The sequence below is a fragment of the Chelon labrosus genome, assembly GCF_963514085.1.
Source record: "Chelon labrosus genome assembly, chromosome: 12".
Classification (NCBI taxonomy): Eukaryota; Metazoa; Chordata; class Actinopteri; order Mugiliformes; family Mugilidae; genus Chelon; species Chelon labrosus.
Window position 1 is genome coordinate 12,570,580 of NC_140345.1, and position 22,386 is coordinate 12,592,965.

Sequence of the window (22,386 nt, forward strand, 5' to 3'; positions counted from 1 at the left end):
CCATCCACCTGAGAGAACAAAATGAAGATAAATAGAGTGAGTGAGGAAGACTGGTTCAACAAATCAGAAAAGGGAAAGAGAGGGAGAGAGAGAGAGGAATCAAGCCTCCATCTGCAGAGAGGGAGTCAGGAGACATGCCTTCTGGCAGGAGCTGAAGAAGACAGCTGTGTTTGGTGTGGTATTTTTAAACGCATCAATGCTGCTCCAATCCCTGCGCCTCGCCTGACCTATTTTTAGCCAGGGCTGGCCATTGTTCTATTTCTGTCACCTGTGGGCCACGCAGTTGTTGATTCACATGCAAATGAAGCTTGCTCCCTCCCTGGCTTGCATTACTGCCGCTGCGAGGTGCTCAGTAGACAGCACGTTGCTTTCCTTGCAGCTCAGCTTTACATTTTTCTCAGTCTCTGCTCAGGCACATTGCTGAGGAAAGAGGGGGGAAAAAAAAGAAGGAGAGGAATAGGGACAGAGGCAGATAAGAAAAGAAGCTGGACTTGCGGTCTTCTCCAAACGCCGTGTTAGTGTTTGGAACAGACTGAAGCGAGGCACCCGGGAGAGTAGCAGCCCTGCAGAGAGAGTGTGTGCAGTTTGTGTTGTTGCTCTACAGTGAGAGTAGTTTCTCAGAGGAGGAGGCAGAGGAAGGGAGAGAGTTGCCTGTTGTCGTGGTCTCTCCCCTGAGTGGCTGAGGGGTGGCTCTTGGTGACAGGAAACGCAAGACTTGCGATGAGACCTGAGCGCTGAGTGGAGTATGCTGCAGACGATTTACGAGGGCGAGTCAAGTTTCTCCACAACAGAAGGGCGCGTTGGACACCAGCAGCTCCCCAACCAGAGCAAGATGCACAACGTCAACAACTCAGGTGATGAAATAGCCCGGCGTTTCTGCTCCTCTTGAGGGATCCTTTATGCTTTTTATTTTTTTATTTTTTTCCCTTTGAGTCTTTGAGTTCCAGTCTCTGTCTCTCCTCTATCTCTGAATCTGTTCATACTTCTCCGCTACATCCTCTGTTCCTGTCGAGCACACATTCACTCTGTCCCTCTCCCTCACTCGCACGTACTCTCAACTCTTAGCGCTCAGCCGCTCTCTCTCATTCTGTGTGAAAAGAGAACTCAAAGCTTCTCAGCACAGCAGCGTGGTAGGACCAAGCTCTTCTTCCTGAATCAAGGTATTTACTCTTGCAGTGAGATACGCATCTTTGTTAACCGTGTTACTCAGTGGGGATACTAACAGGCGTGTTAAAAGATCTGCGTTTCATGCGTGGAAGGTGTTTTGACTTAAAAAGTGCTCTGTATCCTTCCGGACTGAATCGAGAAAATGTGTTAACACTATTCCCATGCTGCAGTTGCCCGAAACTGTCCCCGCGAACATGACAGGGATGTTGTGTTCTGCAAGGCTTCCATGTCAGCGTGCACTTTTCAGGGAACAGGAAGAACTGTGACAGAAATACTGAGGGGACATGTGAAAGGTTTCTCTCTGGATATTTGACTGTTCTATTTTTGACTTGAGAATTGAACCGACTACACGGCTGACATCAGTATGAGTAATATCTATTCACTCCATTGACTCAAGATGAGTCACACCTTATTTGCTTTGATTTTTCTTTTTTTCTTTTTCGCACGTCTGTTGATACAATGCTATACTTGTCTGTCGAAACGAGTTCAGAGTTGAAACGTTGTGCTCTGTGGAAATATTATCATGCGAGTTTCTGGGAAGCGTGTGCAACGAGACAGTCATATGAGCGCTTAATTTACTGAAACAAAACATTTCATGGCCTTTGAGTTATCACTACATCTGCAGTTGGCTGACAACACGAGGTTGTAGCGTAATTTCAGCTAACTTACTTTCACATTTGGTGTTTTTAACTAAAGGAAAAGTGAAAGGTCCCCTCGCTTGCTTTACAACAAATACAATACACAGGAAAAGCAGATAACTGAAATCCTCCAGAGGCAGTGGGATACGTGTGAAGACATTTAAAAATAAGACAGAATGATGACAGAGGGATGACACATACCATGTCTGTCAGTAGAGCAGGTTATTTGACTAACTGGCTACAGGAGCAGGGCTTTCTTCTTTTGTCTTTGCGGCTTATGAGCCAAACAACAGATAGAGTGAGCGCCTGAATTCGGTCTCCTTGCTTATTCTGTGGGTCAGCTATTCTTAGGTGAGTTATTTTCAGCTTATGGCATTAGCCTGCTAAGATTAGGCGTCTGTGCGTTATCGTTCCATCTCGGCATGCTCCTGATATAACAGCGGTTTTGAACAGATATTTATAGAGAATTCTGTCATTCGCGTGTTTAATTTGTGCTTCCCATTTTATAGTAAATCACCTGACAGTGACTAACATTATCTGTCTGATCCATTTCCGTGAGTTCACTGGGTGTCATGTAAGCGTTGTGGGTCTGTCGGACGCGTGGGGATGCGTTAGCGGTGTGCTGTTTAATTCTTTCAATTATTTTTTAAGGATTATAACCTTTCGTCATGAGTATTGCCAGTGAAGTGATCCTTGTGTCAGCTAAGTAGGTTATTTGTGAATTGTTTTCTAAAGCAAACTTCCTGACCTTTTATGCGATACTGTACTTCTCAGCTGTTATATTTCAAGTGGATCTGCAAAATAAAGGCATAATTAAATTTCTTTTTGTTTGATTAGCATTAGCACCATCAAAGTTCTGGTACAAACAATCCTTAGATGGGCTCTCAAACAAGGAAAAACTAATTAGTTACCACTGAGTGCAAAATATCATGCAGAATATCAAGAGGGACCTTTCAGACGACAACAATGCCGTACCTTTCAAGTCCACTTGTCTGGATCCTGTATCTGTTCAAGCTGCCTCACCGTGTTATTTGAAGTGCTTATAAGAGACGGTATAGAACACAAAGGATATCTGTTTCAGTGCTGCTAAAAAGTGACTCATTAGGAAAATGAAGTGAGTTACTGTTTTAAAACAATAGAATATAGGCCCAACTCAAAGAACATTTAGGATATTTGTGTCTGTTTTTTCAACATATGCTGTGTTGTACGACTAGTGATTTATCTGATACCAAGGGATGCTTTTCTCCTGATTAGAGGGTTTGCTGCGGCTCAAGGAATTGACTCTCGCTGATTGATTTATTAGGAATTTCATTGACATAGACACTGGGAAAGGTGTTGACAGTAGAACTTCCAAATTGTCGCCTACAATTTGTGGACTTTTCTGCGTTTTTCTTGCATAAAGGTTTAGTATAGATTACCCCGCGCATTGTTGTTGTTGTTGTTAGTTTGTCCTGACAGCAGGACACGAGACAGCTGGACTCCTGGCTCCCCTCATTGAAAGGCCCGTGGTGGCTCGGCTCAGCTCTCTTTGTTAGTAGATAGCCTGCAAACCGCAGCTCTGGCTCAGCTGCAAGGACGAGCCTGAGTCTTAAAAATAAAGACCTGTTTCCTGCTTTAGACATGCCAGCTGCTCAAAATAACAAGGCACTTAATGAGAGATCCAGCACCACATTGCAGTCCCAAGCATCAGCTTATTTTTGCCCTCAAACATCTTCTGTATCTCTGGTTCTATTTATACTGTGAGACAGGGAATTTAGATCAGCAGCCATCTCCGTTTCACACCGAACGCATCCAACACGCATGTTTAAAGCATAAGCGCTAACGATAATGATCTGCGGTCACTCAACGTTGGGCTGAGACGTCTCATCTGTTATACATATACGTCGATGGAAAACAAATGGAGTTCTAAACTGTGGTTATATGCTGGGAGTTGTGCTGGTTTTTAATGTGCAGTTCTTAAATAAAGTCAGCTTTACTCAGCGGCAGCAACCTGTTAACATGCTATTTATATCCATTTAATTCTTTTTATGGATGTAAATTGCTCTTTATATTACTCATGACGCAGGTTTTGCTTTTTGCAAATATAACTAAGAAGAACTGTAATAAAAATAGCAAAAGTGACAGAGTTAAGTATTTCTCTTGACATACTTTTCATAGTTCATGTGGGATCTGTGCTATTGTTTGAACAGAAAAGCATATCAGACTAAGCCCAAAAGTCTAACTGAGCATTTATAAGACTAATTGTTGATAACAAGTGGAATTGTTTTAATTTGTTTATCAGCACTTACATTTCAGCACCTAGCTTGAGCCGCTCTGATGTGTGCGCTACAGCAGCTGTGAAGTATTTTTATTTGATTTTAATGAAATCTTAATATCCCGTCTCATTCAGTGACACCAAAAGCTCCCTCCAGGTGCGAACTAACTTGTTAACGTGTAAGAATAGCTGGACTATTTATATTCGGAGGGTAATGTTAACAATATTAATGGCTCCTTCCTCACTTCAGCATTGAGTTTATACGCTATCGGGATAAAAGAAGATTACAGTGACATGATGTTCTTTAAAACGGGCAGTCCGACATAATCCTAGTGAATTAGTTTGTTACTATATGTATCGATGTATTTCTGACTCATCACGCGCGGTAGTGATAGCGATGCTTCTCTGTCTGGGTTGGGAAGCTTGCTAATGTGGCCTGTGGCAAAAAAAAAAATAAAAAAGACATCCATCAAACATCTCAAATTAAGGCTGTGATTGTCACTCTAACCACCAGCGAGGCTAATGAGAGGCAGATCAGTTATAGAAATAAACACTCTGGGCACACTGGCGGGGCGACGCTGCAGCCAGAGTGTGGTCGCAGGTCATGAGTCACCCTATCCCCCCTTGGCAGACCCTCCACCGGGAGGAATTTGGGCATGGGGCAGGGTGCTTGTCACTCCCTTGTGCTAAAAACAAATTCAGGACCTGTCATTCATAAATCTTTTGTTTACCAGCGCCTACAGACACTTCTGCGCACTTTCCGCCAATCAGGAGGCACTCGCAGCCAAACGTACTCATACGAGGCGTAATGATCACCGATGGCACCGTGGGACGGCTGAACCGGGAGCGGTGCGCTCTTCTCTTCAGGAGTGATCATTTTTTTAAAAAAAATGATCTGAAAGTTACATAAATGGGCCATTGCGCTCTTATTTTTGCGCGTGTTAAATTGAGCAGGCGGCCTCACAACTGTGACAGTCTTTCGCACATTGTCTATATTAAGAGCCTGCTCAGAAAAGCATTTATATTTAGCCCTAGTTACTGGTGGTTCCGTATTCTCCTCTGCCTATGGAGTATTTTTGTGACACAGAAGCAGCAGATTTCAGTTTGGGTAGTTTCACGGTGCCTTTTATTTTAATAAATAGCGACTGTAAATTTCGTGGCTACACAGAGGAATATTTTGACCTTTTCGCTGTATTTCCGCACAGAGAGTAATGTCAATCAGCAGAAGGCAAGCTGTAAATGATACATTTTACAGGTTGAAGCTGCAGTGTTGCTGGAACAATACCTGCCCGCCTTTATTATGTTCCCTCAGCTTTGTAATTCCATTCAGCCTTATTCTTGCCGACACAGTGGATGGAGAGCGGACAAGAATAGAACAGGCGCACAAGGCTGTTGTGGTTTCCTCAAGGGCCATTTCATACAGCCTTGCTCATCAAAGGTGGCTCAAGCTTTCACACTCCTCCTCCTCCTCCTCCTCTTCCTCCTCCTCCTCCCCCCTTCCCATCCTGTGAAACCGCTGTCTGAGATTCTCTGATGGAGGCTCAGCTTGACGGACCGATCAAAGTGGAGATCCTTAATGCCAGTCACAGTGAGGGTACAGAATGAAATATGAGATTAATTAGATATCACAGTGGTGAATACACCCAGCAGCAGCAGGTGTGTTTTTTTTTTTTCTTCTTCTTCTTCTTCTTCTTTTTTGTTGCTATATTTAGGTCCATTAGGCAAAAGTAGCACTAAGGCTGTCTGACTCTCTGAGCCCTTCAATGGTTCACAGGTTCACGGCTGTGCTCGTGGAACGGTGCCTGCTACAAAAGAGTCCTTTGTCAAGTACTTACAAGCTAAGATTAATATTCCCTGTCAGGAGAGAAGGCTCTGTTCTACAGGTGCCTGTTCTCTGCGCCTGCCGAGCTGTTGCCCTTCTCTGTCATTTGATTGAAGCTGTTTTTAGAACACAGAGACGAAAATTACAGCGCAGGAGTCCCCTCTAGCTGTCTTCACTATTTGAACATGTTTTTGAGACAACTTATCACTTAGCCACCGTTTTCTCCACAGAGGGAGTGTGTGTGTGTGTGTGTGTGTGCGTGCGTGTGCGTGTTAGAGGGTTTTGTAACGCTTTCCCTCTGTCTCTCTCTCTCTACTGGGGACTCCTTTCTTATATAAGAGCCCGAAAAGCTGATATAATAGTCAACATGTCACACTGCCACTGTAGGCAGGAGATGACATGCAGCGAGACTCGATATCTGCAGAATGGGGAGACATAATTACGTCGCCGGCGTTGCCATGGCAGCGGCAAGTTAGGGTGGTGGATACTAGGGTGTGGGGGTTGTCACAGACCAGGATTGCGCCACTTGCTTTTATGTTTCTATTTATAATCATCGCCGCCGCATACACATGGAATGGTGGCAATGAAAAACAGGCTACATGACAAAACAAATGGGCGCCAGTGAGCTTCAAGGCATCGGCGAACAGGAGGGCACTGCTTCCTAATTATTGGCTACCGTAGAATGATATGGTTAAACCTCTTTTTTTTTTTTTTTTTTTTTGCAGTAATTTAGAAGTAGAGTTGCATAACAGGACCGAGGGAAGATTATTTATAAAGTGGCAGTTTTCTCCCGTGTTTCCAGAGAACAGGTGGTGTAGTAACATTGCCCATATTTGTTCTCTAGGATGTGACCCCCCGAGAAGATTAAGGCAACGAATGCACTCAATAAATCTCCCTCCAGCCGCTGGAATTTTAAGTAGGTTTGAATATTTCTCAGGTCTCAAAATGGAAGAGTCGTTACACAGTCTGGACAATGCATATACTCCCTTGAATGTGACACCATGATCATTACTACATAGCATAACTATGTCTCTCTTTTTTTTTTTTTATATATCTCTGGACAAATACTTTTTAGTGTCTAACATTGGTTCAGATATGTAGCTGGATATGTTAGTGTGATTTAAAACTAAAGCATAGAAAGAATAAATACAATTTTGTGCAATCACTAATCATCCTCAGTGGAATAGAAAGATGAAGTAGCCCTGTCTCCTATGTTCTTAGCTGGCAATCGATTTTCTCTGTGGAACACGCTATATATAGTGCTTGGAGACCAAAGGGATGCCCTCTCACTTTGTATCTGGCAATTACTTATAATAGAGGCACTTCTTACCGGTGCGCACAATGCAGCATCTGCACTCAAGAGCAGAGATGGAAAGATCATAGCGACGCATGCAGGTTCACAATCTACTTTGTCTTGATTTATTTATGTTGGGAAGGGATAGCTGCTTGATGTTCTGGCACAGGCGGGGAGAAGGACTCCCTTTATTTATTTATCGAGGAGTGAGAAGACAGGATTTATGTAAATACCTTAAATGACCACTTCGGCGTTTCGTGCCAAATGTTCATCGAGTCTCTTAGCTGCTCCCAGTGGACTCCACGCTGATGGATGTGATCCCATGTTTGTTTATAGAAACTATTATAATTGCAGGATCATGGGAGAGAAAGAATTGCTCCTCGCTTTTGAACCAATTTCTGTCGACCCCAGTGTTTATTTGTCTGTTTATTTTTTTTACAATCCACGCATCATTATTCTGTGGACTTTAACATTTGACATGTTTTGTCTTACAAGATCATGCAGATAAAATGCCAATTAGGGACTGACAAATGTCTTTTTCTGTTTATTTCCCTTCTCTGGGCCACAGTTGATATTAAACCAGACGTGCCATTGGCTGTGGAGCCCTTATCTCCTTTGGACCTGCGCACAGATCTGAGGATGCTGGGGCCAGGCTCGGACCCAGGACTGTGGGAGAGGCAGCTGCAGCAGGAGCTGCTCCTCATTCAGAAACAACAGCAAATCCAGAAGCAGTTACTCATCAGCGAGTTCCAGAAGCAGCATGAGAAGTTGACCCGTCAGCACCAGGCTCAGCTCCAGGAGCATCTCAAGGTTAGGATTGCACTGAACAGTTGTTTGGAGGACAGTGCAGCAGCGCACACAGCACAAAACAACAGAACACAACACAGCATGGCATAGTGCAGATCAGTAGAAAACTGTATAGCTCAGGACAACATTAGAAAGTGCAGAAGAGGAAAAACAACACAGCCCAGCACAGCACAGCACAGCAAGGCAGAGCGTTGTGCAATACATTACAGCTCAGCGTGAGTTTTGTTTTTATAGTCGAGCACAGAATTGTCCATCGCCACGAAATAGACGCCGCAGAATTTAACAGAAGCCATTGTCATTTCAAAAATGCGTTTATCAGTGTGCTGCCTTCATGCTGATGTGAGGGCCCACGTGTTTCTCAGCTTCAGCAGGAGCTCCAGGCCATGAAGCAGCAGCAGGAACTTGCAGAGAAGGAGCGTCGTTTGGAGCAGCAGCAGCAGCAGAACCAGCAGGAGAAGGAGCAGGAGAGGCATCGGCGAGAGCAGCATGTTTCCAGCCTGAGCCTCAGGGGCAAGGAGCGCTCCAGAGAGAGTAAGAGCTCGACACCGTCATCAACACCGTCTCCTAACTATCAGTAGCTGAATACAATTTTTTTTTAAGGGCCCCAGGCGAAAGCTAGCATGGGGCCCCACGAAATCCTAACCCTCAACTTTTGCAATTATTTTTTCATGCATTACCCTAGCAGCGGGGCCTAGGCAAATTATGCATTTAACAGCTGAATAGAAAAGCTTTACTGTACTTGAATGTTCCACTGACTGAGAAAATACTCTATTCCCTTTGGGCCATGTTCGGTTATTATCGTTATCACTAGGATAATATCCTTCCAAGTCATGTGGCTGCATTGTCTCTGTAGCCATGCATAATTTACCCTTAAACTTTAGTTTTGTTGTAATAAAAGGCCTGTTTTTAATTCGTGTAAGTATATTCTGTTGGACTGCGATCCTAAATTAATTATTTACAATTTAAATTTTCTGCTGTTACACTAAATACTATTGAACCATGTATTTCAAGGAAGGTTGTATATGCAATGTCTAACATTAACAAACATTCACATAAGCATATTTTCCTCCAGCTCTTAGTCACATCTTAAAATTTCAGATTTTATTTGCTGAAGTTAAGTTGGAGAACACTGAGCACGTGAAATTACATATTGTTTCATTCCAAAAGGACAGCAGGTGTTTCCAAAAAACTTTACCACCTCTTTGTACTTACCCCAACTGATAGCACTCTCAGTCAGATCACATTTGGATCACGTGTAGTATGTTGTTCTCACACAACAGGATAATGTAATCGCTATTCATGAGCAGGACAGACTGTTCTGATTTCATGTCTCTGGCTACTGGAGGCAGATTTCTCGTTATTAGATCTAACTCTCCTGGAGGACGTCCCTGAGAACAGAGAGCGTACAGCCATGTAATGATGATGGTGACATGCTACTTAACCAGCATGTGCAACCAATGACATAAAGTTGGCCGGTGACATTTAAGCTTAGAATTTAGGAGAAAATGTCTTTCAATAGCATGTTGGAAATAGCGCCGCATATAGTGTTTCATTTCTGTTTTTACCTTATAGCTAATAATAGACAAGATTTATGACTTTGTCAGGTCAGGTAATTTGAAACTGTGCTCTGCAACTATAACCATCCAATGGAGAAGAGCCCCTCTGCTGTATCACTGGAGCAGAAGGTAATATAGTGCTCTTAGACCACTAGAGGGAGATCTTCCTACATAAGTTTGCCGTCTTAGGAAAATAAACTCAAGATTGAAGAAGGAAAAAGAAGTGCTTCGGGGGAGTTTTGAGCTGTGGGTTAAATGTGAAGTAGGAAAACAGTTGGAGGAAATCTGCAACTACCAACAGAGTTAAAGTTAGTTTGTTTGCCTTGCAATTATGTGTTGTGAGTCATAGCCCTAGGGTAACCCCAATCCCTTTGGTTATGTCTTTTGGTCTCACAGGTGCGGTGGCCAGTACCGAGGTGAAGCAGAAACTCCAAGAGTTTCTGCTGAGCAAATCAGCGAAGGACCCTGCCAGCAACGGAGTGAATCATTCTTTCATTCAGCACCCAAAACTCTGGTATACGTAAGTACTTTCTGCTGCTTTTAACCTGGCGGGTTTTCAAACTATGTTTAAACTGCACAGAAACATAATTTGCGTCTTCTGAATTTCAATTTGTCCTTGTGTGATCAGGTCCTCTCACCACACATCACTGGACCAAAGCTCTCCACCTCTGGGCGGCGCATCCCCCACCTGCCAGTATACCCTGCCATCGCCCATAGAGAGCAAGGACGACTTCCCCTTGAGGAAGACAGGTTGGCTAATTTGCACACGCACGCTGCATGGGCATAAAAATGCAAATATGTGTGACATACATGCATGAATACATAAATCAGCACAGACACACGGTTAGTCTAAAAGATTTTAGTGTGAGTGTCGGTGTGTTAATATAATAAGAGTCTTTTTGACCCTTGTCAGTCAAGAAATGGGTATAGCCATGGAGCATTTCCTGAGGTTGCTGGTGACCTGCTAATAACATCAGTTAGGCTCATTATGACCCGTGCCCCTCCTCCGCAGTCCTCCAGGGCTCAACATAAAACTTTCCTAAGAGGTGACGCATGCCAGAAACTTAAACCCTCCTTATTCCTATTTGGCTTATTCCAAAACACAGCAACAACTACAGGTTTTCACTTCACAAGTTTAAATTTTAATTACTGTTATTTGTACTAAAAATTACCTTGTCATTATTTAAGAGGAACCACATTTGTCCCTGTGTTACAATAATAAGCCGAGATCCGCTGGCTCTTTGAAACAGTTTAGTAGTAAATGGGAGAATTAAGGCAGATTAATTTCTCTTGAGTTATGGGCTTTGAAAGCTATTTTGAAAAGACGCAGGTTCCCACCAAAAAGCAGCTCAGGTTTGTTGGTTTAAAGTTCGAGGAACCCTTTGGGGATGCCTGTGTAAATAGGAATAATTCCTGCCTCTCCTGGTTTGCACGAGCACAAGAGGTTGCCAAGTTAAAAACTTCATAACTCGGCAATGAGGTCACCAAATTATGTTATGACCTTTTCCCTGCTGTGTCCTTTTTAATTACATTGGAAAACAATTATACTTGTTGAGGTATTTAACTGCAGGCCTGTCATGTTGTGTGTATACGCAATTTGGAGATCAGGCAGAAGAATTATATCTTGTAAAATGGAATGACGGCTTGGCAGGAACAAGTAATTACGAAGGTAAATTGGAGAGTTAAAAGGTGTTATTTTTGTTTTATTTATTGTAATCTGTCTGAACCAAATCATCGTCACAGCAGAGAATGTCTAAATACATATTTACATATTTGGGACCACAAGGTAAGGATAAGCTGAAGCCCGCTTTCTTAAACAACAGGGAGACTGTTTATAGCAGTATTGTTTACCCTTCAACGTGAATGCACAAAGGTAGGTTTAAATAAATAACTGGAAGGATATCATTTCAGCCTCCCTGTTGCTCAAACAGGTTAAATCGCCTCCCTGACTCTCTTGCACTGATAAGGCTATTTCTTACTCTTTGAATTCCTGAATCTATATGTGGTCATTTCCTGCTCAGGCCTTCCTCCCCCACTTCCTGTCTGTCTTCATTAAGGTCCTCTGAGAGCTTGGCACGCGAGGGGGACACACAAAGGTAGTGTTGTTCCCCGGGCCACTGCCTGTGACTGATGGCAGCTGATTGGCAGGTGTTGCCGACTTCGAAACTGGCACAGGCAGGATGAACCTCGACGGGACTGTTTGTTTAAGCAAAGATAGCTCTCTCAAAACAAAGCGGAGATGACTCTAATGCTCCGTGCTAGACTCCCCACTGCTTCATTCAGCCAGAGGGCTGAGGGCCATCTTTTTCTGTTTGACTTTGAGGTTCACAATGAGGTTATGGTGTCCATATAATATATACATATACAGACTTTATAACTTGGTGCTCAGTCAAACTTGGTAGTCTTTTAAAACTAGAAAATATGAAACACTATTTAATATATATAGGTACAGTAGCACCTGGCAGTCTAAAAAAAAAAATACAGTCATTCCTGTAAATAATCACAATCTGTGCTTTGAGCTCTGCTATTATGTCTCCTGTTAATAGTTACGTTATCCCTGAAACCACAGAATAAATCGGATTTATGTGTCTTTACTCCGCTCGCCCAAAAAAAGTAGAATTTCAAAATATTAACACGATTACTTAGTTTATGTTCGTCCTTCTTTCAATTCCTCAAACTAGAATAGACCGGACCGAGGGCACGCGATAGTCTGTTGCAAGAATAGTTGCAGCTTAGCAGTAAGAAGTGCAACACCCTCGCAGGTCTTGACCCAGTTACCAAATGTGTGCATTCAGCAGGTGCAGGAAAGATTTTCAAAAATAATCCAGCAAAGGTAAAACTGTGAGGCTCAAAGCACGTCAAAGGGAAGTTTGTGCGGAAACTCCCGGGCGTTAAGAATAGACTCAGAAGCATAGATGCTGATTGAACAGTGATTGTAGCTTTGGTTAAAAGATCTGCTTGTTTGTGAAAATAATGAGCGTTAACTTGTCCTGTTCAGCATTAGTTTAAACTAGAATGTCAGCGAAAATGCATAGCAGGCCTCCTTAAGTCCAGGACACACACATCAGCTTTCCACTCCGCCATCTGTGCAGGTCCAGGCTCTAATGGACACACTGACAGCACAGTTAAAATTCTGATGAAGTGTAGATAGCATAACACATGCAGACGTTGATTTATGGCCGCGGAGTATTACAAGCATTGGCGTGTGTTTTCCGATACGTCGGAGCAGAAGTGACCCAGGTGTTCGGCGTGTGAGCGTCGCTGCTGCCATCATTGCCTCCTGTTGCACCGTGCATCAGGGCATTTTTTTTTTTTTCCATGGAGACCAGTGAGAAACTGTTTGTTCCCGTGCTGCTGTCTGGCGTTCCCGTGGCGACCAATTGGGATGCGTAGCTTGGTGGCAGCAGCGTGTAAAAATAGAAAGCAATCAAGGCAGCAGGGCGTGAAGCAGATTCATACGACTCCCAACAGCGTTTTCTCTCCATTTATCTCTCCTGCCTCCTTTCTTCCTGCCTCGCTCTCTTTCATTCTACCTCACACCCACAGGATTAGAGGTCTGCGCCACGTATTAGGGGAAGAGGGTTTTGCTGCTTTTGACAAAAAACAGAAATAGCAGCATCTGGCCCACTCTCCTCACCGTGCCCCCATCGCCGCTCCCTCCCCTCCTCTCCGCGGCTGTGACGTGGGAACGTCCCTATGTATAGCTGTATGTTGTACACATCGCACAAGGCCTGTTAAATTATTGATCAGAACTAAATAATTGAAACAGGTTGGCTATTGTGTAACAGGGTTTACATAACTTCAACACAGCTTTGTGCTCTGGCTATCAGTCAAAAGACCGGCTTATCTATTCTGCCTGTTTATTTGAACGTGTAAAGCCAGCTGCGGAAATCCATGTGTAAATGGTTGATGGGACGTCTATATGAGACATGACCGAGTGAGTCACTGTGACTAGACGAGAGCACGGTTCAACGGCCGGACACAAAAAACATTTACGAACTGATGGTTACATCATTCTGACTGAATGCCCTGCTTTGGTTCAGTCTCCAGTCTTCTTTGCGTCGTCTAATTATCATCAGTGAATATATTCTTAACACAGGGAGATCATTGACAAGTTTACTACTCAGTGATATTGGGTTTTTTTTTTAAGCGAAAGGAAAAGCAAAGGGAAATAAAACGTAAGACTCCAGTACTTTATTTAAATTTAACCTGACCTGAGTTCTCTGGATAAATTCACCCCAGATAAATTGAGTTTTAAAAATGTCAAATAAACTTAACCGGCTCAAAATGCTAGAATTTGGCAATAATCTTTAAAAAGAATCATTAATAACAGTTTAAAGGCAATATGCCCATTGTGAAATATATTGCGTTAGCATTGCGGTCAACACTTGGGGACTGCATTTGCAAGCCTGGACCGTTTCAGGCCGGGGCCGTGTGTGAGCAGTGTGTTCCAACTGTGTATTTGGGTATCTCTGGTTTGCATTAGGAGGAGGGGGCGCGGGGAGAGCCCGAAACATCTGCCATGTTTTTGTGTTAGTTTAACTGTTGCTACTGTATCAGACTGTGGTCACCAGGGCGGCAGGTAGCGGACTATTTCACTTAGAGCCGTGTGTTGCTCGACCTAATTTAGTCCAGATGAGGTGGAAATGGGCCCAATCCTGACTCATTTAATTTTTCTGAAAAGCTGCTCCGAATTTCACTGAAACTGAAATTGTAACTTGTCAAAGCATGACAACATTGCTCGTTTTTAGCTGATTTATAGCCTCTTTAATCTCCTCTTATTTTATGGGATAATATTTTCAGTAATAATGTCAGTTACTTTAAGGCTGTAGTGCAGTTTGACTGTATTTGAACAGACCTGGTACATTCACATGATTGTCTAAACCAAAAAATATCTGTCCTTTATTATTTAGCCTCTGAGCCCAACCTGAAGGTACGATCCAGACTGAAGCAGAAGGTGGCAGAGAGGAGAAGCAGCCCGATGCTAAAGAGAAGAGATGGAAACATCATGACTCCTTACAAGAAGAGGGCTCTTGAGCTAATGGGTAAGCAACGTCGCTGACTGTATGTTGATATGGTTTTCTGTTACCTCATGTGCAGAGAAATATTAAAAACAATACGTGCATTTATGTTAGTGTTACTATTACGGAGCTGCAGTCATTTTGCACAGCGGTAGCATGTTACAGCCACTGCACCTCCATTTAAAAACAACCATTGTAATCAGGCACCCATAACCATACACATTAGACTGTTGTGAGGCTGCAGCTGTTATACCAAGCTTCTCTGTGTATGTGTGTGTTGTGCACAGAGTGCGAGCATGCGTACTATGTCTAACTCCTTGATGTTTCATAGACTCTACGCCCACAAACAGTGCCCCCGGCTCTGGCCCCAGCTCTCCCATAGGGGCCTCCAGTGCCTTGGGGGCTGAAAATGGACCCTCCTCTCTGCCTACTACCACAAAAACTGAGGTAGGTTTATAAATCATGAACGGTTTGCCAAACAATGAAGAAATCTGCTCAGTTTTGATGTTTTTCTTCGTGCAAATCAGTTGATTATCAAAACCATCATTTTAATTACAGGGCCTTTCAGCCCTTCTGCTTGCAGCTATAAAAACAGCCAGTTGTCCTCTGCCTGTTACCCTCCAGTGAAAACGACTTCCCACACTGACGTTAAAGAGGCACAGCTTGACCCACATGTCTTATTATCCCAAGTTTGCTTTCATGTAGATCACACTACGCAGGAAAATAAATTTAGCCAGCGTTAAATGGCTAAATGTAACAGCAGATTTCTATCGAACATTTTTTTCTTCCAGATGTGCTGTAAGCTCAGTTTTATGTTTCTGGGGTTTTTTTTTTTTAAGCAAGAAAAAAATCAGTAGTTTGGCTTTAAGGTTGCTGTTGGCTTGTCATTGTACTTCTGTCATTGGCCTGGCTGCATTCCTGTACCGAGCTGTTCTGAGGTGTTTCCCAATAGATTCACGGCTGGGTTACTGAGCAGAACTCTCTTTAGACTGAGCTCACAAAGCACGCCATTATGGAGTGTGGCAGATATGACACATCTCCGAACAATCTTAACAGAACAGCTGTGTTTTCCTTAACCATCGCTGTTTACTCTCCCAGGGACCTCCAGTGACACAGAGAAGGGAGAGACGCCCTGACATCGGGCCGAAGGTTGGGACTTAGGGAGACAGGCAAACTGTGGATTTTAATTGATATCACAGGCACTGGTAGCCAAAGACACACACATGCTAACAACATAAACACACAGGCTTGCTATTGTAACAGCCCAAGCTGAGGTTTTCATGAAAGTCACTGTTGGACTTCAGGGCTTCTCGTGGACCTCATGCCTGTTGCAAAAGCAAGGCATGTTTGTGGACCGTTACATTAGGTATCCTTTTTCAGAGGGAACGGGTCCCTCGGGTCAAATATAGGCCGGATATCCACATACAGGTCACTGAGTACTGGTAGGGGTTGGAAGGATAAACATGGCTGTTCCAAAACCACATGCTGGTCCACTGCTCTGCTGGGTACAGGAAATATGCCCCAGTGCTGATGTTCTCTGTGAGAGTAGCCTGAGGGTGGGGACCGTAGAAGCAGGCTGTAGGGGACCGAGGAATGAAGGACGAAGGACAGAGAGCTAGATTTAATCAAGTATTATCCTCACCGGTGCCATTATTTGACTGAAACATTCGCTGTCTTCCACTTTATATATTTCATCAAACTCATACCTTTCTGATTGCAGCAAGGTGGGCTGTTGCTCATCATAGTGCATTAGTGGTCAGGCCACTGCTCATGTTTCCTTTTGAAATTGTCCATAATGGGATTCCTAAATCTGCCACCTCTTAAATCTGTCTTTCTCTTCTGTGTCTGTTTGATGCAGAGATGGCCTTCCCAGCCCAGATTATTTCGACCTGAGGGCTCCGTGTCCATGCTGAGCCTATACACGTCTCCCTCATTACCCAACATCTCCCTGGGGCTTTCAACTGCATCCTCACCCATCAGTGTGAGTACAAGTTTCGCAGACTTCCCTAAATGAACATCCAGTGAGAGATTTTTCAACTCTGCTAGTTGCAAAGTCGTCTGTCAGTGGCTGTCTGGCTTCTCTGCATGACCATAGGTCACTGACCTGTGGCCCCAAATGATTTTATCGACCTAAGATAAATATTGTTCTCCAGTGTCCTGTGTCAGGCAGGCTCTTATCCTCCCCTATTACCTCATTTATCACAGTCTTTAAAAAGTCCAAGTCCACTCAAGTGCAACTCCTGATAACATAGCACATGATATATCATTTTTTAGTTCTCTGGCACATTCCACAGAGGCCTTTTCACCAGTTACTTACCATTGATGGTCTTTGATTTCAGAGTTACCTTATCTCAAACTTGTAAAAAACAACAACTAGTTTCATTCATAGAAAACAAATGAGATTTGAGTTGTTCAGTAAATTATTATATCGTATTTGACAACAGTCTTAATCCACATCATGTCTAGTGTGTATTAACGTTTTCCATCATCTCTTTTACCTTCAGGCTATGGGAATGAAAGACAGATCAACGGAAATCAAGCATGGGCTGCCTGGCCACCTGCTGGGCCCTGTGCCCCTTCAGACAGGCCTGGAGTCTAAGGTGAGCCCCAGTCACCAGGCTCTTCTCCAGCACCTCCTCCAGAAGGAGCAAATGAGGCAGCAGAAGATGCTCTCCTCTGGTAAGACTGTGTTACTTGATTTCAGTGGCCATTGTGTTACTTTGTGTTACATTACGTATGGTTAAACTGCAAACGCAACCACTTTACAACATGACATTAGGAGAAACCTAATAAGAGTCTTCAACATTTTTTTTCCAAGGTCAAAGCTCCATGTCGTCCCACCCTCAGTCCCCTCTGGCCATGAAGGATCGCCCATCCAGCAGTCGGCCAAAACTACCAAAACACAGACCCTTGAACAGAACCCAGTCGGCGCCGCTGCCTCAGAACACATTGGCCCAACTTGTCATCCAGCAGCAACACCAGCACTTTCTGGAGAAACAGAAACAGTACCAGCAGCAGGTCCATATAAATAAGGTATTACGCTGGTCATCAAAATTCAATCACAGGGGAGGATTTTGACTTTCAAATTGCTTTTCACAGCATTCTGTATTCCCTTTTAGTTCTCCCGAGGTCTTATTTTACTGCGGGGAGTCAGATTTAATCATTTTAAGCACACAAATGCTGATCTATTTTTAGCGTTTTGTAAAAGCATCCGTGGCAGCTCAAGTTTACAGACCTGGGCAGTAGTCTGTTCTTCCCTGAAATCCTTGTTTTTTCAAGCGAAGAACTTCTGCCTGACTTCAAATGGGGAAGAAATCCTTCCCCTGCACTAATGCTGTTATCATAGCTTCAGGCATCAGTGCCGTTCACATGCTAACTGTGTGAAATTCAATTCATCTAAGTTCAAATGAAGAAAAAAGTGCCCAGAATGCATTTTGTTCCTCTGTGGCAATATTTGTGTTTCTGTAAGCTGGCCGAGGTGACCTCGCTATACACAGACTGTAATTATTCTGGTGAGGGACGTGTGTGAGGTGGCAGACACTGTGAAAGGCAGCATTGTGTGAGCTCACATACTGATGTGTCCCAACGCTGGGCCGTGAAAGAGCCACAGGAAACATAGAACAACCCATACCTAGAAGTCATTAGAAAGCACAAAGCATCAAAAGCACACACCGAGCTGTTACTGTACAGATGTCCAACTTTCACGGTTTCTGCGTGAATTCTTCTGCAACTTTAAAATGAAGTAACATGTGCCATTGCCAGGTGGCTAAAATTAGTTTTAATATCAGCTGTAATTAATCAAAAGTACTTTGTGAGGCCGGTTGGGTTTAAAATGAGCTCTGGAATAATAGCGACATCTTGCCTAGAGACAGGTGAACGGGTCCTGCTCTGATCACTCAGGCCAATGAGATCGCAAGTAAAGCCTCTTTAAGTAGAGGTTATAAATGGCCACTAATCAGGGATGAGCCTTCAGTGTTTATTGAGAGGGATCTCCGAAACATTGCCCTAATTAATTTCCTAGCAGTGGCTCGTCTATGGTTGTTTTTAAACGTCCTTCAGTGCCAGCAACAGTAGGGGGCACTAATGGAAATTTACAAGAGCTTAGGGATTTCAGGAAGTGGTATGAACTGTGTTTACTAAAGCCAAGCTAAGGAGGCTAATTCTTATAGCTGAAAGGATATTTATATAAGGCCTACATTCTGTAGACAATAATGTTGTCGGTTACCATCTGTCAAGAGGAAGACGCTTCTCTGCCTGTAGCTGGAGCCCTCTTGTGGTGAAATAATCTCACCGTTAGATCTGATTTGGCGAAGCTGCAAGATAACAAAGTGTCCCTCTGCCTAAAGTTGCTTAGTGGGGCTGAGATTTATATGCATCTGTTAAATATATACATAAATGTCCAACCCTCAAAAACTTTCTGACGTCTCTAACACTTCCAGGTGCGAGATGGAAGTGTGAAACGAATATAGATGTAGTGAATTTCTGCACGGAAATAGTTACGTGATGGTACTTTCAGAGGAGAGGACGTCAGTTCAGTCTGAAGGAGCAGAATGTCACATGCGTTGCTGATATCCCCTTTCGCAAAGTACTAACATTCTCCCTTACACTGGACACGTGGCTCCGTTGGTTGCAGAATATAATCTTAATGTCCCAAGATAAACCTGATTTGCCATTGGCAGGACCTTGTGCCTTCTGGTCTGTATTTTATAATGCAGTGACTGGCACTAATCTGCTATCAATGGATGTTTACTGACACACATAAAAAAAAAAAAAGCAGGAACAATGGCTAATCTGCCTCTACTGTTAAACCTCTTAAATAAATGCAGTTTGCCAAGGGCACCAGCCAGAAACATTTCAATTTGTCACATTATTAAAGTTGCAGCAGCTTTAAAAGATACAGCGGCTTGCTCGCAGGTGTTGGCGTAAATGTTGACATTTAAAACTCTAATATTATGTTTGATTTATTTGCTAAAGTTTTGTTCTAATGCCACTCTGGACTTAGACGCAAAATTTCCTCTCGCTTCTGTGTGAAGCCTAAATTTTCTAACATATATCTTAACTGCTAAATATCTACAGTCCAAAATTCTGCATCTACTGAGTAGCCTGACAGTAGGAAATTGTCAAAAATTAGCTGAGCTGACTCGGATATGACTCATTTGTGAATTATTTATATATTTACAGACATTGTGCAGAGATTCATTTAGTTGATTTGATTTGCAAAAGAGGATTAAAGTTGTTTTTTGATGTTTGATATAGCATATAATAGAATAAAAGGTATTAAAACAGGGCTATGTAAATAGTAAGATCTTTTTACTTTGTTTAGAGTGTATTTGCATGATTAGAGCTTGTGGCAGAAACCTCAAATTGGCATTTAATTCAGTTTACTTTAATTAAAGTTTCATTGTTAAGGATCATTGGCTGCAGGATGTCATCATTAACGTGGAGCCGATGTGTTTTGCAGCTGTTGTCCAAGTCCATCGAGCAGTTACGTCAGCCCAACGCGCACCTGCAGGAATCGGAGGAGGAGCAGGAGGAGCTGTACAGAGAGGAGATGGAGAGCATGCAGGAGGACAGGCTGCCCCCTGGAGGAGTCATCCGGAAGCACACGCTCAGCAGTAGCAGCAGCGGCTCGAGCAGCGAGCTCCCAGACGCTCACTGCGGGGTCATCAAGGTCAAGGAGGAGCCGGCCGATAGCGAGGATGAGGCTCTGACCCACCAGAGCTTAGAGGCGGCGCAGAGCACGTATCTTCACCAGGTCAAAGGGAGACTGGTGATAAGAGCCATGATCTGAGGAGTGAGGAGGACGAGATCACACACTTGCAACATTCGCAAATAAACAAGTCTCTACAAACACGTGCATTACATCCCTGCAGTTTACACATATACATATACACACACACACACACACAGCAGCCATAGCACAGTAGGCCAGCTCTCCCAGTCACAACATATGACCCTGTTTCACTCAGCTGCAGCCTCACTCGTCCCACACTCTTAAGACTCTGTTTGTAATTTTGGTCTAGTGATCTCTGTAAAATATGTATGTTTCACTCGTGTAAATATGAAGACGATTTAAATCATTCTTTTTAAGAGCTGCTTTGGTCATCTCGAGTCTGCTCAACTGACATAAAAGTTGTATGTACATATACTGTGGATTTAGCAGCTAAGGTGATTTATAGAGGGAAGCTTGAGCAGGTGTACAGCTTTGATGAGCCACCTTGTGTTCTCATCGTGTTCATTTATTTCCGTAAAATATTTGAATGCCACTTTGTCCTCACAGCGTCTTCAGGAATTTAAAACACTACGCACTCAATCTGTGATGATGTCCCATGTTAAACGGTCTCAGACCAGAAACAACGAACATCCGTCTAAGAGAGAATGTATGCTTAAATCCTAAGAGAGGACACCCCTGTAGGGTAGACTTTTGTGCTGGGAGTGATATTGCCATTGGAATATAGTCTGCTGCTCATATTGTAATTTGAAGGATAACGCACTAAATCCCGGCTAGGATGTGCAGGCATCTCCCAACACATCCCAAGTCTCCGTGTCTCTTTCTCTCGGAGCAGTCCCAGAGCCAGGGCCCTGTGTTTCGGGCTGAGCTCTCCTCCCTCTCTCCCTCCGGGTCCAAATCAAAGCTCGGCCGAGTTCCTGCCCAGCTTTCAGCAGAGGAGTCAGACAGAGAGAAAGAGAGAGAGGGCCGGGCAGGAAATGCCTTCTAAGAGCCAGGAGTTGGAGTGATTCATGTGTGCAGGAATGTTGAGAGAGGAGGACCTAGGGTTGGAGGAGTCCAAGGGGCCAGGCTTGAGAATTGATTTACTGTCAAAGCGAATTACAAAGTGAGTGGGGATATGGTTAAGGGAGTCCTTTTTAAAGGGAATCGTTTCCTTCGTATTCCCCAGTGACATGCTTACCTCAACATGCAGGTTTGATGTTACTTCAATAAAAAAAAAAAAACCCTGGACGGGACCTTGCTTCTTCTTCTTCTTCTTTTTTGTTTTTTTTTTCAGTGAAACTACTTTCCCCTGAAAGTGCCCATTGCGACATGTATAGTCTGTCTTAAAGTGATCAATCAAATGTATTGCATAGCTGTAAAACCTTCCTGTTTCATTTGTACCGTCAATTAAATGTAAAAAAAAAGAAAAAAAAAAAAGAATAATTATGCTAGTGTAAGGTTCTGTGTTTGGATTCATGTGAAATCAGAGTTGTCTGTCTTATACTGTACATTCAGATCGTCCTGTTTTAATGTTTTTAGTGTCAGTAAACACAATCAGAACAATGTGAGTCTTGTTCTCTTGCTCCTTTGATTTGGTTGTAATGAGAACCCCTTCGCTGCCAGTGGGGGGTGTGGATGCGGAGGGAGCTGGAGGGGGGTCCCGTGGTCTGTTCATAACAGTTTGCATTTCTTCTCTTTGTTGCCTTGCGTGATAAACCTTTCTTTTTTAAAATAAAGTTCATTTACCTCTGATGTTCTTGCATTTTTCTTTCTTGACTAGTACGTATCTTTTTTTTAAGTTGCCTAAAGCAATTAATCACGTTTAAAAAAAAAAAAAAAAAAAAAAAACTTTTAAAACTTTCCCTTGTAAATTCATAAATGACATTTATGGTAATTTTGACATTAACATCTCAAATGGACGGCCTGAATTTGTAGCTCGGCTTGTTTTTCAATTTCTAAGCTGCTTCAGCTCTTCATTTTCAGGAGATCCACATAACCCTTAAAAGGGAGCTTAAGGGACTTTCAAAACCTTTCTTTGATGTGAGCGAGCGAGGCTTCTTGTGGCAGCATTAGAGCAGTCAAGATAAGGTGAGCCGTGATATATGACTTGCGTG

General features: G+C 43.2%; 1 protein-coding gene across 5 annotated transcripts in view; it reads left to right on the plus strand.

Annotated features, from left to right (window-relative positions):
• hdac9b (histone deacetylase 9b) overlaps positions 1-22,013 on the plus strand; it is a 39,664-nt gene extending 17,651 nt beyond the window's left edge. For 2 of the 5 annotated variants that reach the window (XM_084556985.1, XM_084556984.1), the window contains 10 exons: positions 7,744-7,985; positions 8,327-8,513; positions 9,935-10,058; positions 10,167-10,288; positions 14,452-14,583; positions 14,891-15,006; positions 16,418-16,540; positions 17,064-17,238; positions 17,378-17,592; positions 20,021-22,013. In XM_084556985.1, coding sequence (XP_084413111.1) covers positions 7,815-7,985; positions 8,327-8,513; positions 9,935-10,058; positions 10,167-10,288; positions 14,452-14,583; positions 14,891-15,006; positions 16,418-16,540; positions 17,064-17,238; positions 17,378-17,592; positions 20,021-20,350 — 1,695 coding nt within the window. In that variant the 5' untranslated portion in view covers positions 7,744-7,814 and the 3' untranslated portion in view covers positions 20,351-22,013. Of the gene's footprint in view, positions 1-44; positions 855-881; positions 1,161-7,743; positions 7,986-8,326; positions 8,514-9,934; positions 10,059-10,166; positions 10,289-14,451; positions 14,584-14,890; positions 15,007-16,417; positions 16,541-17,063; positions 17,239-17,377; positions 17,593-20,020 lie in introns of those variants that run through there. The other 3 variants (XM_084556982.1, XM_084556983.1, XM_084556986.1) reach the window with 3 other exon arrangements.
• Positions 22,014-22,386: the final 373 nt, after the last annotated feature.